Below are 15625 nucleotides of genomic sequence, written 5' to 3' on the forward strand. Positions count from 1 at the left end.
CACTGCGGTGGGGAACTGCCTCCGCCACTCACCTGGCCGCTGGCGGGGGCTTGCCTCCGTGGGAGCCAGGTGAGTGGCGGAGGTGATCCCCTGCCACGGGGGCTGCTGGACGGCACAGAGCACTGGCTCTGTTTACACTTAAAGAAGCCTCCCACCGCCGCCCCCCGGAGACCTTCTGCAAGTAAAGCATGTGCCCCACCATCACTGAACTATTCTTCTTCAGGTGCTATCTCCTACTGGAGGTTAGCTATCATTAAGGCAATTCTGACTTTGGATGCCGCTGCTCTAAAATGTTGTAAGGATGTGCATCCAAACCATTCCTGCAAATTTTTCAGCCAAAATGTTCTTCGTCTTCTGACACTTCTTCCTTTCATCTTTCCTTGCATGATTAACTTTCCCTGCATGAGTAATCATTTCCCCTCTAATAACATGGCCGAGATATTCAGGTTTTCTTTTCTTAATGATGCTAATCAGCTCTTTCTCTTTTGCCATTCTTCTCAAAACTTCCTCAAAACTATCTATGCATTGAACTGGCCCATCCCATTTTAGCCACTGCAACACAACCATCCTCAAACTAGGGGCTGCATCACTAGGGGAGCTGCTCACCCTAGCCAGTTACTATGTGGAACTCAACCCATGCAGATACTTTACAAATGCCCTTAGAGTAATATCAGAGGGAAAACTCCATACTCCTCATGGTTCCCAATAATTTACCTTCCAACTTTATGGCAACTGAGACAAGAATATGAGACTAGTATGAGAGTGTATATTCTTCAGTGTGCCCCTTCTGGGACCCTGAAAAATATTCTTTTCAGATTAACAGGACATTAAAATTCTGTGTGTCTCTTTTGCTCTGCCAATATTACAGTTCTCCTCATTTATTCATGAGTAATTTCCTTGGTGTATGAACATCAAGCCCTGGAGAGCAAAGGAAGAGTCACATGTTTATTCATGTTGGAGTTTTATTAAAGAACCATGACATTTCTGTAGCATAAGTACTTTCCTGCTCTGGAAATAGTCAGAAATTAGATTTACATTATGTATGGGGTGGGAGTAGGGAGAGATATTTAAAAAAATAAATAAATCCAAACTTGACTCATAAGAATACACCAACTCAGGATTTGGGCAAAACTTGCACTGAATTCCCCCCCTCCCCCAAAATGTGAAAGGAGCTCAAGGATCATCATGGCTCATGGTCATCACTGCAAACATAAAGAACACTGGTGCACACATGTTCAGTCCAGTACTATACATAAATGATACATGCTCTGAAGAATGTAAGGAGATCCCTGTTGGATCAGAACAAAGGTACATCTCTAGACTAGCATCTATTCCCCATATTGGCTAGACAGATGCTTTCAGAAAGCCTATAAGCAGGGCATGAAGGCAACACCTACTGCAGGCTTGCACAACATTTTTTTCTTGGCCTGCAGGGCAATTTCCCTGCCCTTCAGGCACCGGCACAAAAAAATAACTCCCTGCCCCCTTGGTCGGCTTCACCACTTTTGTGCAGTGGAGACAAGGGAGCCAGATCTCTCCCTTGCTAAAGAGTCTCATGCGATTAGTGCACCTGGGGTGGCTACTGCCAGATGAACTGGCCATTGCCCGCCCACCCGCCTTGCCTCCACGTGCTTTCTGGCGGGCTCATCCAGCTCCACCACTTCTCAGCATGCTCCCGGCCCCAATGGAGGTGGAGGGCCCGGCAGCCCACGAGTGGCAGGGGTGTCGGTAAGGCAGCACACTGCTCACCATCTCCTGCTGCTCGCCCAGGCTGCCAGGCCCTCCATGTCTGTCGGGGCTGGGAGCATGCACAGAAAGAGGTCACACATGCACATCAAGTCTCCTTCAGGGCACATGCACACCCTCATTTCCAGAAAGCTCTTGGCCCTGACTCGTTTCCTCATTTCCAGGAAGCTCCCCAAAGGGCTTAGGAGCTGAGGGGCAAGCAAGCAGGGAGAAAGCAAGTCACACGGAGAGCCCACAAGTCAAGGGGAGTTAAGCAGCCGTGCTCCTCTGAGAATGGTAAATTTCAGTTGGATTTAATTGAAATATTTCTCTGCAGAAAATTCAAAGCAGCTTTGGCGAATTTCCGTTTCATTGTCTTTTGCTAGAACAAAAGACGCTAAAGTGCAGAAGTGACTGAACAATAAACCTCAAACTAGAAACCACTGCTGTCCCAGTTCTAAGTAGGTAATGGTAAAGTGATAAAGTTTGTGATTTAATAGATATACAGTATTTAGACACATACACACACACAGAGTGGACATTCACTAGTTCACAATGTTCTTTGTGGTGTCTATATCTTTTGGTGCAAGAGTTGTTTCTTTCTGGTTTCATCTGTAACTAGAAATTATATAGAATTCAGTGTAATATGTACAGTGATTTCCACCCCAGAATATTTTCAGAGTCTGCCTATTGGTGATTCTGATATGTGGCATCCGCAGGGAAAGTATTCTGTCTTGCCTTCCACCTGTTTCAGCTAATGCAAGATGACTGTGTGTGCTGCCATAGGCTGTACTTGGCTGTTAGTGCCCCATCGTTAACCCACATCTTGGAGTGGCAGAGTACCAAAAAGTAGGGGTGTGCAATTCTGATTTTCGGTGTCTCGATTCTGATCCAAATCGAAACACCACCGATTTGTGTTTGGGTCCAAATCTGACCCATCCAAATCACCCCAGATTCGATTCGGATCCAAATTAATCCTAATCGATTTGGATTAAAAAAAACCAGGTCCCAGGGTCAAAAGAGTGGGATGGAGTGGTAGTACCTAATGGGTGGAGGCTACCACTGAAATTGCAGAGGAATTGGGCAAAGGGCTGCTTTTTGGTGAATTGTTGAAGTTTTAGTGTCTTTGGGGCACTTTGGGACAGATTTGGGGCATAAAGTGGGATCTGGGGCAGAAGAGTGGGGTGGTGTGGTAGCGCCTAATGGGTGGAGGCTACCACCCAAATTGCACAGGGATTGGGCAAAGGGCTGATTTTTGGTGAATTGTTCAAGTATAAGTGTCTAAGGTTTTTCCCCATAAGGTATAATGGAGGTGTATCGCTTCACATCAGGGGGAAAGGGGTGGCCTAGAGCAGTGTGGGGTTGGTGGTAGTGCCCAAGGGGGGGGCAAGGAAGCTATCAGAATCTGAGTGTAGATTCTCTAGTAGCAAATGAGATTTTCAATGCGAACCATGAATCCACTCTCATTTGCTACCAGAGAATCTACACTCAGAACACCTCAGAAACAACAGAACCGTGTACCCCATGGGTTAGCAACCCATCGGGGTGGCTGGCACCCTCTGTTCACTACACTGCCACTCGCTCTGGGCCACCCCAGCGCCCCCCAAGTGCAGTTATGGGGCTGCTGAACTCTCCATTACACTTTATGGGGGGAACCTTAAAGACCCATTAACTTCAACAAATCACCAAAAATCAGCCTTCTGCCCAAATCCTTTGAAAAAATTCTGGTAGCTTCCTTGCCACCCTTGGGCACTACCACCAACCCCACACAGCTCTAGGCCACCCCTTTCCCCCCAACGTGAAGCGAAACTTTTCTCATGGTAGCAAGCATGACTTCAGCCCTGGTTGCATTTGAAGGAGAGACTAGAAGTGTGAGCACTATAATATATTCCCCTCAGGGGATGGAGCCGCTTTGGGAAGAGCAGAAAGTTTCAAGTTCCCTCCCTGGCTTCTCCAAGATAGGGCTGAGAGAGATTCTTGCCTGCAACCTTGGAGAAGCCGCTGCCAGTCGGCGAAGACAATACTGAGCTAGATAGACCAATCGTCTGACTCAGTATATGGCAGCTTCCTATTTTCCTGTATTCCATTATACCCAAAATGGAAATTGTCCATTTTCCATTTCGGGACCCAAAATTTTGACCCCACTGCTCTGCAGGTGGGGGTGGGGAATTAGTAGCATCTTACCAACTACCCCCCAACCCACAAGCAACTGGGTACTCGGTTTAGATTTTAGGAATTTCTAGACTCTTCATTGTAAGGAAAGGTTATTAGACACCAAAGAGCCTAAACACTTGAAAACAATCCTAGAACATAAATGGAGTAGTACCCCACTGCCTTGCGGGTGGGAGTGGGGTGTAGTTGGCACATGGCAGTTGACAGTTGGCACTGTCAAAAAGACAGTCAAAATGAATAGAAGAAATGAAAGCGTGTAATGAATCCTCATAGGGATTCATTGAGGCAAAGTTATTATACACCAAAGAATCCAAACACTTGAAAAATAGTGACCACACATTTTGCTCCATAACTTCACTTCTACAAGGGCTATAGCTTAGCTTTTTTTTTTAAATTGAGAGCTGGGAATCTTGGGGAATTATTAGGAGGGATACGAATCTCAAATCGATTCAAATCGAATCAGGCACGATTCGATTTGTACTCGAATCTAGACAATGGACAACAGGGGTGATTTGTTTTATCTCTGAATCACCCGAATCAACTAGATTCAGGTACAAATTTGATTTGTACCTGAATCAATTTGCACATCCCTACCAAAAAGCTGATTTTAGTGTCTGATAGCAAAGGTGAGGGTTACCCTTAAGTAGTGCAGCGGGGAAATGCTCGACTAAAAAGCAACCGGTTCGAATCCCTGCTGGTACTATATCAGGCAGTCTTCCTAATATAGGAAGACGCTGAAAGGCATCATCTCATACTGCACGGGAGATGGCAATGGTAAACCCCTCCTGTATTCTACCAAAGACAACCACAGGGTTCTGTGAGCGCCAGGAGTAGAAATCAACTTGTTGGCACACTTTACCTTTACCTTAGCAAAGGTGAGAGTTCAAGGGGCTATAGCTCAGTGGAAGATGAATGTTATTTAAACTTTAATTTTAAAAAAAATGTAATTAAATTCATTTTAATTTGATTTATTTATTTATTTATTTAATACTAAGTGTCAGTTTAATAATTGGTGCCCTAAAAATTGACCAAGGCCCCCACACGTTAAGTCATGATTGGTCTTGGCTCACCATGGCATTTGAGTTGTGCATGTGCACCCCTGACTACTGTTAGCGCCCCAGAAACTGATATTTAGAGGCACAATGTTCATAGTGCCTTTGAACATTGAAGTTCCTTTTCCTCCTGGTCCTCAATAGTGAGCCTGTGGGTTATGCCAGAGCCAGTAACCTTCTCTTAACAGACTGACCAGAAAGAGCACCAACTTGTGCTGGGCCCTGAAGCAGCTATGGGCTAAGCTGGAGTCTCCACCAAGGAAGGGATCCGGGAGCACCACAGACTTCACTTTGTACAGCTCCAAGTACAGAGAGGCAGCCTTCAACTAGTGCCAGAAAGGATCACGGGAGCTGAACGGATGGATAATAATAAACATGAATAAAAATATTGCTCCAGTAGCTTCCTGAGGCAGACTGATGATTTATGGCTAGGAATTGGCTCCACCTGGGGAAGGCTCTGTCTCTTAAAGCAGCCTTACTTGATTTCTGAGGCACTAGCTTAAGACTGGTAGATCCTCAGGGGACTCCTCCAAGATGGAGTATTCTATTCATTCATTCATTCATTCATTCAATTTATATCCCACTCTTCCTCCAAGGAGCCGAGAGCGGTGTACTACATACTTAAGTTTCTCCTCACAACAACCCTGTGAAGTAGGTTAGGCTGAGAGAGAAGTGACTGGCCCAGAGTCACCCAGCAAGTCTCATGGCTGAATGGGGATCTGAACTCAGGTCTCCCGGTCCTAGTCCAGCACTCTAACCAATACACCACGCTGGCTCTTATGATGGCAACCCTGTGTTCTTGGGCTGTGTGGAGATGCTGGCTGTGATTCCCCTGGTTTCCCTAGTGGGGGGGGGGGGGTCCCAGCGATGAGGATCACTTGTGGAATAGGTCATCAGTTCTTCCCATCTGGAATTATTCATCTCATCCCCAGGTTGGGGAGGGGGTCCCCAGATCTGGAGTCATGGAAGCAGAGCACACTAGGAAGTGTGTGCTGGACTACACAGTAATTTAGTTGTCTATATGGTTGTAATTTTAATGAGAGAATCTATAGTGGCTATTCAGTCTGTTAGCGGTGATCATAAATTTGTAACACATGAAATAAGTGAAGTGCACCACATTTTTATAAATAAGTCAGTTTGTATCAGAGTCTCAGCCTCTGGGACAACCATTTGTTTTATGCAGATGATGTTGTCTGTTTGCACTTAGAAGCCTTTCAGTGACCCAAACTGGATCCATTTTAAACTGGACCTGGATGTCCTAGAGTCCAGTCCAAAACATGAGCTGTGTGGAGGTGGACTTCTCATATCAAATATATGAAGCTTGTTTCTCAACCCTCATTTCAGACTTTGTCAGCAAATTATTACTGAACTGTGATTAACGTGGTTGCAGGCCTTCAGATACAGGATCCTTTTTAGATAAAGCACTCCATCTGTCAGACTCTGGGGATATTTTGGAAGCTGGATTGGCTGGCCTACTGAATAGCTGAAGAGGCAGATGGCAGCTCAAAGGAGGAGAAATCACTGTTTCCTAATCCACTGAGCATCTATCACAGTCACTTGTCTGACTTAACTTTTGATTTGATGGACTTCTACTCAAGCATTAGACTGATGGTAATAGCTGGAATATTTTATGTGCATTTTAGAACACTGCAGATGGTGGGATGAGGGCTGAACCTACCTCCACCAGATTCAGACAGAGGCAGAATGCATCTGAACACCAGTTGCAGGGGTTCAATGAAAGGAGAAGGGATATTTGCTTTCATCTCCTGCTTAGGGACTTGCTAGAAGCATTAGGTTGGCCACTGTGGTAAACAGAATGCTGGACTAGATACAACTTTGGTCTGAACCAGCACACCTCTCCTTGGCTGCAATTGCATATAACCCAAAACCAGAGGTGAAGGGATCTCCAGTTTCAAAAACTGTAGTCCAAATGTGGGCAACTACAGTTTCAACAGAAAATGGACCATCCATGGTTTCCCTCCCCAGACTCCCATCTGTACCTTCAGTTTGTAGTGAGGTCTGCCACCTAGACCTCCGATTCCATAGTACCAGCATTGCATCTGAACGCTGGCACAGCAGTCTTGTTGCTTTGCAACCAGAGTCAAGGGAGGAAGCTCCTCCCTCACTCCTGCTGTTATTGGCTGCCAGGCCTTTCCTTCAGTAAAGAAGGAAGCCCAGGCAGCTAGATCCCCCTCCTCTTTGCAGTCAGTGAATCAGTGAGACTGCAGAGAGGGAGCTCTTTGTGACATCTGAATTTGGATGGGAGAGCAGTGCGGGGGAGGAGCAGAACTGCTGGTCCATTGGACTGCCAGCATTCAGATGCAACGCTGGTACCATGGAACTGGACATTGAGGCAGCAGACCTCACTACAAAATGAAGGTACAGATTGGAGTCCAGGGAGGAAAACTGTGGCAGGTCCATTTTCTGTTGAGAATGCAGTTGCCTGCATTGCGACATACAGTTTTTGAAACTGGAGCCCCTTCACCTCCGGTTTTGTGTTACGTGAAAGTGCTGATCCACTGGACACACAGTTCCACGTTAGGTCTGAAGGCGGCCCTTGCGTCCAATGAGATTCTGCCACACATGCTAAACTGTTTATGTGAATCTATCATTCATGTAAGCCCGGGGGGGGGGGGGGAGAAAGGGACTTGATACCCGTGGGTGGAAATCTCCATAATGTGCTTCAGCAATCACAACAATGGGAAACACTGAATTATTCTGAGTAAGTTTCATCATGTAAAGAGAAACTCATGCCAAGGATGAGTTAGTAAACTGTAGTAATTACATTGTAATTGGGTTTACAGAAAATGAGTGCCCACTAGTCATCACATGGGGAATCTCCACAAATCATTGACTCTTGCCAACTCTGGCAAATGACCCCCAAAGTGAGCCAAGCTTTGAGGTGATAAGTGTAGAATCCAGAGGAAAGAGTTGCGATATGCAGGGACAAGGCAGTGGAGTAGAATCAGGATTATTAATGGTTTATTTAATATTTATACAGAGGCAAGTGCAGTCTACCTTAAGAGCTCTTGCTGCTAGCAGATTGTTAGCCATGCCTCTACTCCAGGACTGGAAGAAAAGTAACTAAAGCACCATTCAAAAGCTGGCCTGGATCAAGGGATGTGTGCACTTATTTTTGTTCACCATAGGATAGGAAATGGACAATGTAAGTAACAGCATCTATGGCAAATCTCTGCCAGTTTTTGGGCAGCATACAGTTGTCTGTAGGTCACACATTTACCTAGTAAGCCCCAATGAATGGGACTTAATTCAGAGCACTCATATGTAAGACTGGGCTATAAGAAATCTGGAATAGCAACTGGAATCCCATTATAGCATCTTTAAAAGATCTTATGATAATAAAAATGAAGCTGTGCACTGCTACAACACAAAGCTCACTTTGAAGGTCATATTTTCTATCTATAATATTTGCCTTTCTTTCTAGCTTTGTATTGCTGAAGCCTTGAACTGGAACATCCTAGCAGGGGGGCTTATTATCTGGTTTTGGCAGCCAAGTGCTTTCCAAAGGAAAGAAAAACCTCAGATGCTTCTCTACATAATCTAAAGACAGAAAATAGGATGAGGTGGGGGATGAGAGAAATCCAAAAAATATAATGGTGTGGTCTTTGGTGTTGGCTTTGTAAAGGATTTTTCCATGCACAAGAAGGCAGCATGATTTAAGAAACTCCCTTGATTCAGAAATCCCTTAATCAGAGCTGACACTCCCGCTCTGGGTTGTGCTGGTCAGGTTGGGGGAGAGCGGAGAGACGGCGCATGGCAGTGTGGCCATATCTGCCCACTATTCAGCAACCCCACTCCTCTGCCCACTATTTAGCAATACCCACACCAGTGTTGGCTTGGAACATGAGGCTTAGGTTGGAGTGGCAGGGAGATTGTTTCCCTGTTAGGAGAGCAAAGGCTGTACCTTCTTCCAGCCAGAATTTTAGTCAGATTTGTCCTTCCTACTTGACCATTCTAGTTCCAAGGCTTTCATGAGTAATAGACAAAAGAGATCACAGTTGATCTTGATCCTGATCGGTCGTACATGTGGAGTCCAGGAAGGAATCTTTTGGAACAACTGTTGACTGTCATTCAGAGTTGCTGATGTTTCTCACCTTGCCTTCCTCATAACATTGCTACCCTCAGCACTTTTTTACCCTTCTAACTTTTACTAGAGCCTTTTGAAAATATATTATAAAACTGGGGTGGGGGTTTATGGGTAATACCTGAAGATCTGGGGGTGGGGTCCATAGATGCAAAAAGGTTAAGAACTCAGTTTTAAAGGAAACTGCTCTCATAATCAACAAATCACTTGGGGATGTGGGTTACCAGGGAACCTTCTAAAGAGGAATTGTGTAAAAGAAATTGGCTACACAACAAACAAGAATACATATAATTTCAGATCACGGCCAAGATAAATATGTGGATTTCAAAAGCAAGATACATTTCCACATGTTTTCATTTTTCTACCATTCTATGAACAGAAAGCAGATACAATCTGAGGGCAGATTCTTGAACTGGTTTAAAAAAGACAACATTCAGGTGGGAAAAGCCAGTTTGAAAACCAGGGGTTGTGCATTAACCTTTCTCTCTCTGATTAACCTCTTACAGAAATTCATTTTAAAAGGAAGCTTCAGAGGAAAGGAAGCTTCAGAGGAAAGGAAGCTTCAGAGGAAAACAAGCATCTAACAGCACCATGAGAAGGCAAACAAGAAAATGAAACCTTTTTCAAATATGCTCTATGTAGCTTTAAAAAAAAGTAATATCAGATTTTTTAAAAAAATACACCCTGTAAGATACTGTGATAGGGCAGCAAGTTAATTAAAAGCTCTTCATGGTTATATAGCAAATGCAATCATGAAATACAATCTGGAATTAATATCAATCTTATTGGTAGCAGCAAAAATATGCATAGCCACCAATTAGAAAAAATTCTCAGCTTCACCAATTTGTCAATGGTTTTTAAAAAAATCTTGTCAGTTGCCTGAGAAAATTAACATATTTAATTAGATCTAGTGGTGGGAAATGTTCTTATTGTTTTGTTGAGAGATGGATTTTGCTTCTGATCTATTGGAATGGAAGGTTTCAAGACAATGTTAAGTCTTACATTTTTGTTTTGATTGCTGAAAGAAAGATTTTTATAAATGCTATGAATAAATAGCATTATAAAAAGAAAACATAAAAGTCCTTGACATGCCATGTAATTACAATAATTCAAACTACAAAATGAAATCTATTTCTCATAACATGTACAAGCACACTGAGACTAGCACATGAACAGAATCCATCGAGAAAGTTCCCATATTATAGTGACCAGAATAGAAATCACAGTGAATTTCAGTGTAAAAATCTGTAATCCTGAACAAGTTCTAAGAATCCTAACTGAACAGAAGAAGTGGAAAGGACAAGACAGTCTTTAAAATAAAGAAAGTTATTTCTGCAGCTGCTGCTGCATTAATTTCTTAACTAATGGTAAAAAAAATGAATTTGTCCTTATGAAGGAGAATGGGGCTTGCATTAGTCAAAATATATACATCTATCCCACTTGGTCACATTATCTCATTATGTAATCACTTTATCACATTATTTTAATCATATTATCTCATAAGGGGCTTCTCTGCATTTAATCAGGAATCCATATATGAAGACTTTGAGTTCGTATCTGCTCATACAGGCCCTGCTGACAAGTTATTCTTGAAAAGCTCTTTGTAAGAAAAGAAAAGTTTGGATGGCTATAGGTCAGATAGACAAGTTCAGTTGGTTACAGGTTAATTAGGCAAATTAGATACTGCATATATTCTAATTTTCTAACAGAAAAAAACCACAAGAACAGAGATTGGGGGGGGGGGGCGGGTTCTTATAAGAGTTTGTGCTTTGGTCCTGGTCCTAGTCAACTGACTATAGTAAGATCACCTAATCCAAATATATTTTTGCATACAGTGCAATAGTTAGCATTTTATAATTTATAATAACTGCCCAGAGACGAAGTAAATGAGGAAATAGCAACCAATGCTTCTCTGAGGGAGGATAGGATGCCTCCTTGTCTGAAGGAGGCAATCATTAGACCTCTTCTAAAGAAGTCTGCATTAGATCCCTCAAAGTTGAGTAATTATAGGCCTGTTTCCAATCTCTCATGGCTGGGCAAGGTAATTGAGAGGGTGGTGGCCTCTCAGCTCCAGGCGGTCTTGGAGGAAACTGATTATCTAGACCCATTTCAAACTAGCTTTTGGGTGGGCTATGGGGTGGAGACTGCCTTGGTCGGCCTGATGGATGATCTCCAATTGGCAATTGAGAGAGGAAGTGTGACTCTGTTTGTTGGTCCTTTTGGATCTCTCGGCGGCTTTCAATACTATCAGCCATAGTATCCTTCTGGAACGTCTGAGGGGGTTAGGGGTGGGAGGCACTGTTTTACAGTGGTTCCGCTCCTACCTCTTGGATAGATTCCAGATGGTGTCGATTGGAGATAATTGCTCTTCGAAATCTGAGCTTAAGTATGGTGTCCCTCAAGGCTCCGTACTTTCTCCAATGCTTTTTAACATCTACATGAAACCGCTGGGAGAGATCATCAGGGGATTTGGAGCTGGGTGTTACCAGTACGCTGATGACACCCAGATCTACTTCTCCATGTCAACTTCTTCAGGAGCTGGCATATCCTCCCTAAATGCCTGCCTGGAAGCAGTAATGGGCTGGATGAGGGAGAATAAACTGAAGGTGAATCTAGATAAGATGGAGGTACTTATTGTGCGGGGTCAGAACTCTAGACACAATTTTGATCTGCCTGTTCTAGATGGGGTCACATTTCCCCAAAAAGAACAGGTTCGCAGTCTGGGAGTACTTCTGGATTCACACCTCTCCCTGGTTTCTCAGGTTGAGGTGGTGGCCAGGGGTGCTTTCTATCAGCTCCAGCTGATATGCCAGCTGCACCCATTTCTCGAGATCAACGACCTCAAAACAGTGGTACATCTGTTGGTAACCTCCAGACTTGACTTTTGTAATGTGCTCTATGTGGGGCTGCCTTTGTACATAGTCCGGAAACTTCAGTTGGTTCAGAACGTGGCAGCCAGGTTGGTCTCTGGGTCATCTTGGAGAGACCATGTTACTCCTTCACTGACGGAGTTACACTGGCTGCCAACAGGTTTCCGGACAAAATACAAAGTGCTAGTTATAACTTACAAAGCCCTAAACAGCTTAGGCCCTGGGTATTTAAGAGAGCGTCTTCTTCATTATGAGCCCCACTGCCCATTGAGGTCATCTGAGGAGGTCCATCTCCAGTTACCACCAACTTGTTTGGTGGCTACACAGAGACGAGCCTTCTCGGTTGCTGCCCAGAGATTGTGAAATGCACTCCCTGCTGAGATACGATCCTCTTCATCTCCGGCAATTTTCAAAAAACACCTGAAAACCCATCTTTTCGCCCAAGCTTTCTCAGCTTCCTAATATTTTGGGGTTTTAATTTCTGGTTATTTTTAAATTGTTAAAGTGTTTTTAAGTTTTTGTATATGTTTTTAACTGGTTTTATGTTATTTTAAACTGCCCAGAGATGAAAGTTTGGGGCGGTATACAAATTTGATAAATAAATAAATAATTTTTAAACACATTAAAAAATGATGTCTTTCTAATTAAGATGGGCGGTATCTTCTAATTAGAAGTGACCTATCAAAACTTAACAAGTACCTCAAAACCATCCCATGGGAGGCTAAAACCTTCGCCTGAGACAAAGGCATGATAAGACTTTAAGCTATGGATTTGATTTTGGGAATTGTCTCCCCTTTGGTGGATTTTTCCTTTCCTTTTTGAACTCCACCCCCACGAGCTTTGGGCTTCAAGCTCTGGCTATAGTCCCCCCCCCCCCCCACACACACTTTTAATTTTTTTTAATTAGGTTTCCTGTTTGGGGTCTATCCTTTATATTGCCAAGAATAATTTCCAGATTGCCTGGAGTGGTAAGATATCTACTGAGTTCTTTTAATATGTTTAGACTTTTTAGGATCAGTTCCTTCAACTCATTTCTAATGTAACTCAAATAAAATCTTAACTTGATTTCTGGAGAGTGTACTTCATTTTCTGGGCAGTGAACAAGCAGCTAGTCAGGACCCAATAACCCCATAGCTAAAATCTGGCCACTGAGGAATATTAGTAATTAATAATTCTAACACTACAATACAACTGAAACCCGATTTCCAATACCACCTCTATTTGCTTATTTATATCACTTTAGTAATCTAAAAGTTACTTTGCAAAGTTCTTTTAAAAACTCTGAATTATGATAAATAATAAAAGTGAAGATGTTCATGTCTCAGTTGCAATTTGCAACCAAGTCCTTTTTAAATGCATATGCCTCCTAAGCTCTCCTGTTCTCTAATGGACTCTGGTTGCAGTCATCAACCAATGCCAACTGAAAAATGGGCCAAATCCCTAGAACTCTGTAAGGTACTATTATCTCCATATTAATAGATGGGTCAGAGCTGAAGGTTACCTTGTGAGTTAATGGCAGAGGCAGGATTAGAAGCAAAGAATTCCCGGTCTTTTAGCCACTACACTATACTAATTCATATCATCTGCCATCCTTCTTGTAAAAAATCATATGGAAGGGTTTTTATGGGTGGTACAATTGCAGCATCAATGCAAACACAGCAATCAGAGTTGCAGCTCCTTGACATAGTTTATATTAGTGATACAGCAATCCGGTGGAAGATTGTACTTAGGTGGATTGTATTTAGGATTGTACTTAGGTGTACTAAGGTTTCCCAGTGCACGCTCCTCTGATTTGCCAGCCATGTTGCTCTATGCGTTCAGATCTTCACTGAGTTGACCCAAGAGTACTCCCTATAGAGAGTTTGTTACAATTAAGGCCCCACCACCATAAATGAGTTCTTCTGATCTGGAGATATCTGGAGATTTAGGAGGTGGTAAACCTACAAGATGTAAGCACCTTCCAAGAAAGGTCAACTATTGCAGTGACATTATGACAGAAATGTTTGAAAACAGAACCATTACCTTATTGACACCATCTGCCATGGCTTGTAAGGTTAGTTCTCTTGGTCCATCCACAGTCTTACCATTATCAGTGGGGCCCCAGCTGGCACTGTAGATATCTATTACTTGTGGCATGTGGCTGATAGAAGAAGCCTCTATAATGTCGGTCATAAAAGGCTGATCAAGCATTCGGATACCTGTGGATTTAATCAACATAAATATAGGAAGTGACCTGAAAAAAGTAGTCTGATGCTAAAAGTTAATACTGTATTCAATCAATCAATCAATCAATCACTTTCCTTTTTGTATATTTTTTAGATCATTTGGCAACCTTTCACGTCCAATTGAATGGTATCATCACGATATATGACAATCGGCACAAGGTTGCTGTGTTAAATGGTCCCAATCTCAGGGGGATAAGTTGAAAACACTGTTGGATTCTGAACAATATAGTCAAATAGCCACTGCTGTTGTTTCTGAGCTGGATCCTGAGAGGCTTTTAACTTACTCTGAGGACCTGGTTGCGAATTTGTGTAAATATCTTACTGTTAAGCCTTGTAGAAGGCCGCTTGATTTTGAATGTATTATGGCTAACAGAAGTTTAACTGCTCAGTTCAGGGCCTATAAAGAATTCTGTACTCCGTCTTCGTTACAAGCCCTCTTAGAGGCAAAAAAGAATTATAAGCAGCTTTTAGCTAGGAAAAAAAATGAGGAAGCGAAGTCAATGTGGAGATGGCTTATAGAGGCAGTTAGAGGAAGACATTTTGCATTATTCTGGTGTATTATGGCGGGTCTCTCGATAGAAAGGCCATTTTATCCTGAGTGCTGCATTTCACTTGAGACAATGGGAAAGCCATTTTCAGTCTCTGTATAGCGATACTGTCCCTTTTGTTTCCACAGAGATTGACTGGGACGAATTACCCCCTTGCCCACCAGTCTTGGAGGCAGAGATTAAAGATTTGATTGCCCAATTTAGGCCTGGCAAGGCCGCTGGAATCGATTGTATTCCTCCAGAGTTGATTAAAAATAATATTGATTGGTGGACACCTGTTTTAGCCACTCTGTTTACTGTGATAGATAGGACAGGGCACATCCCTCGGGATCGGGGGCTGGCAGTTATCATGCCTATTTTTAAAAAAGGTCAGAGAGGTGATCCATCCAATTATAGGCCCATTAGTCTCCTTAGTGTTATTAGTAAGCTCTATACAAGACATCTTTGTTGGAAGCTAAGGGACTGGATGGATAGGGACTCAATCTTGGTGGAGGAATAGGCTGGGTTTAGGGCAGGTAGATCTACCATGGATAATTGTTTAATTCTGCAACACCTCTGTGAGAAGCATCCTAATTGATTGATTGATTGACTGTATATTTGTATAAAATATACAGTCAAACTCTGGTCAGCATTTTCCACCACAAAAAATGAGGTGATCTATTCTAACGTAAGTTTACACAATGGTGGCAGAAGATTAAATTCATTTTTTAAATCTCCAAATGTTGGCTTCAATTTTGCAAGTATGCAGTGTTTTAAAATAGCTTAACTCACCGTATGCAACATTTACTTAAGCTTTGGTTTCACATATCTAACTTCCAATTGCATATAGCAGTAAATTATCATAATATTAAAATGGAGATGAGGCTGTAGCTCAGCAGTAGAGCACTGCATGCAGAAGGTCCAGGTTCAATCCCTGGCAGCATCTCCA

The 15625-nt window shown here is 42.9% G+C and overlaps 1 protein-coding gene across 2 annotated transcripts in view; it reads right to left on the reverse strand.

Annotated features, from left to right (window-relative positions):
* The window catches only part of PCSK2 (proprotein convertase subtilisin/kexin type 2), a 154519-nt gene that overhangs the window by 19099 nt on the left and 119795 nt on the right, over positions 1 to 15625 (reverse strand). For both annotated transcript variants that reach the window (XM_053284519.1, XM_053284520.1), the window contains one exon: positions 13947 to 14122. In XM_053284519.1, coding sequence (XP_053140494.1) covers positions 13947 to 14122 — 176 coding nt within the window. The remainder of the gene's footprint in view (positions 1 to 13946; positions 14123 to 15625) is intronic.

Source organism: Hemicordylus capensis, chromosome 1 (assembly GCF_027244095.1).
Source record: "Hemicordylus capensis ecotype Gifberg chromosome 1, rHemCap1.1.pri, whole genome shotgun sequence".
NCBI classification, from domain to species: Eukaryota; Metazoa; Chordata; class Lepidosauria; order Squamata; family Cordylidae; genus Hemicordylus; species Hemicordylus capensis.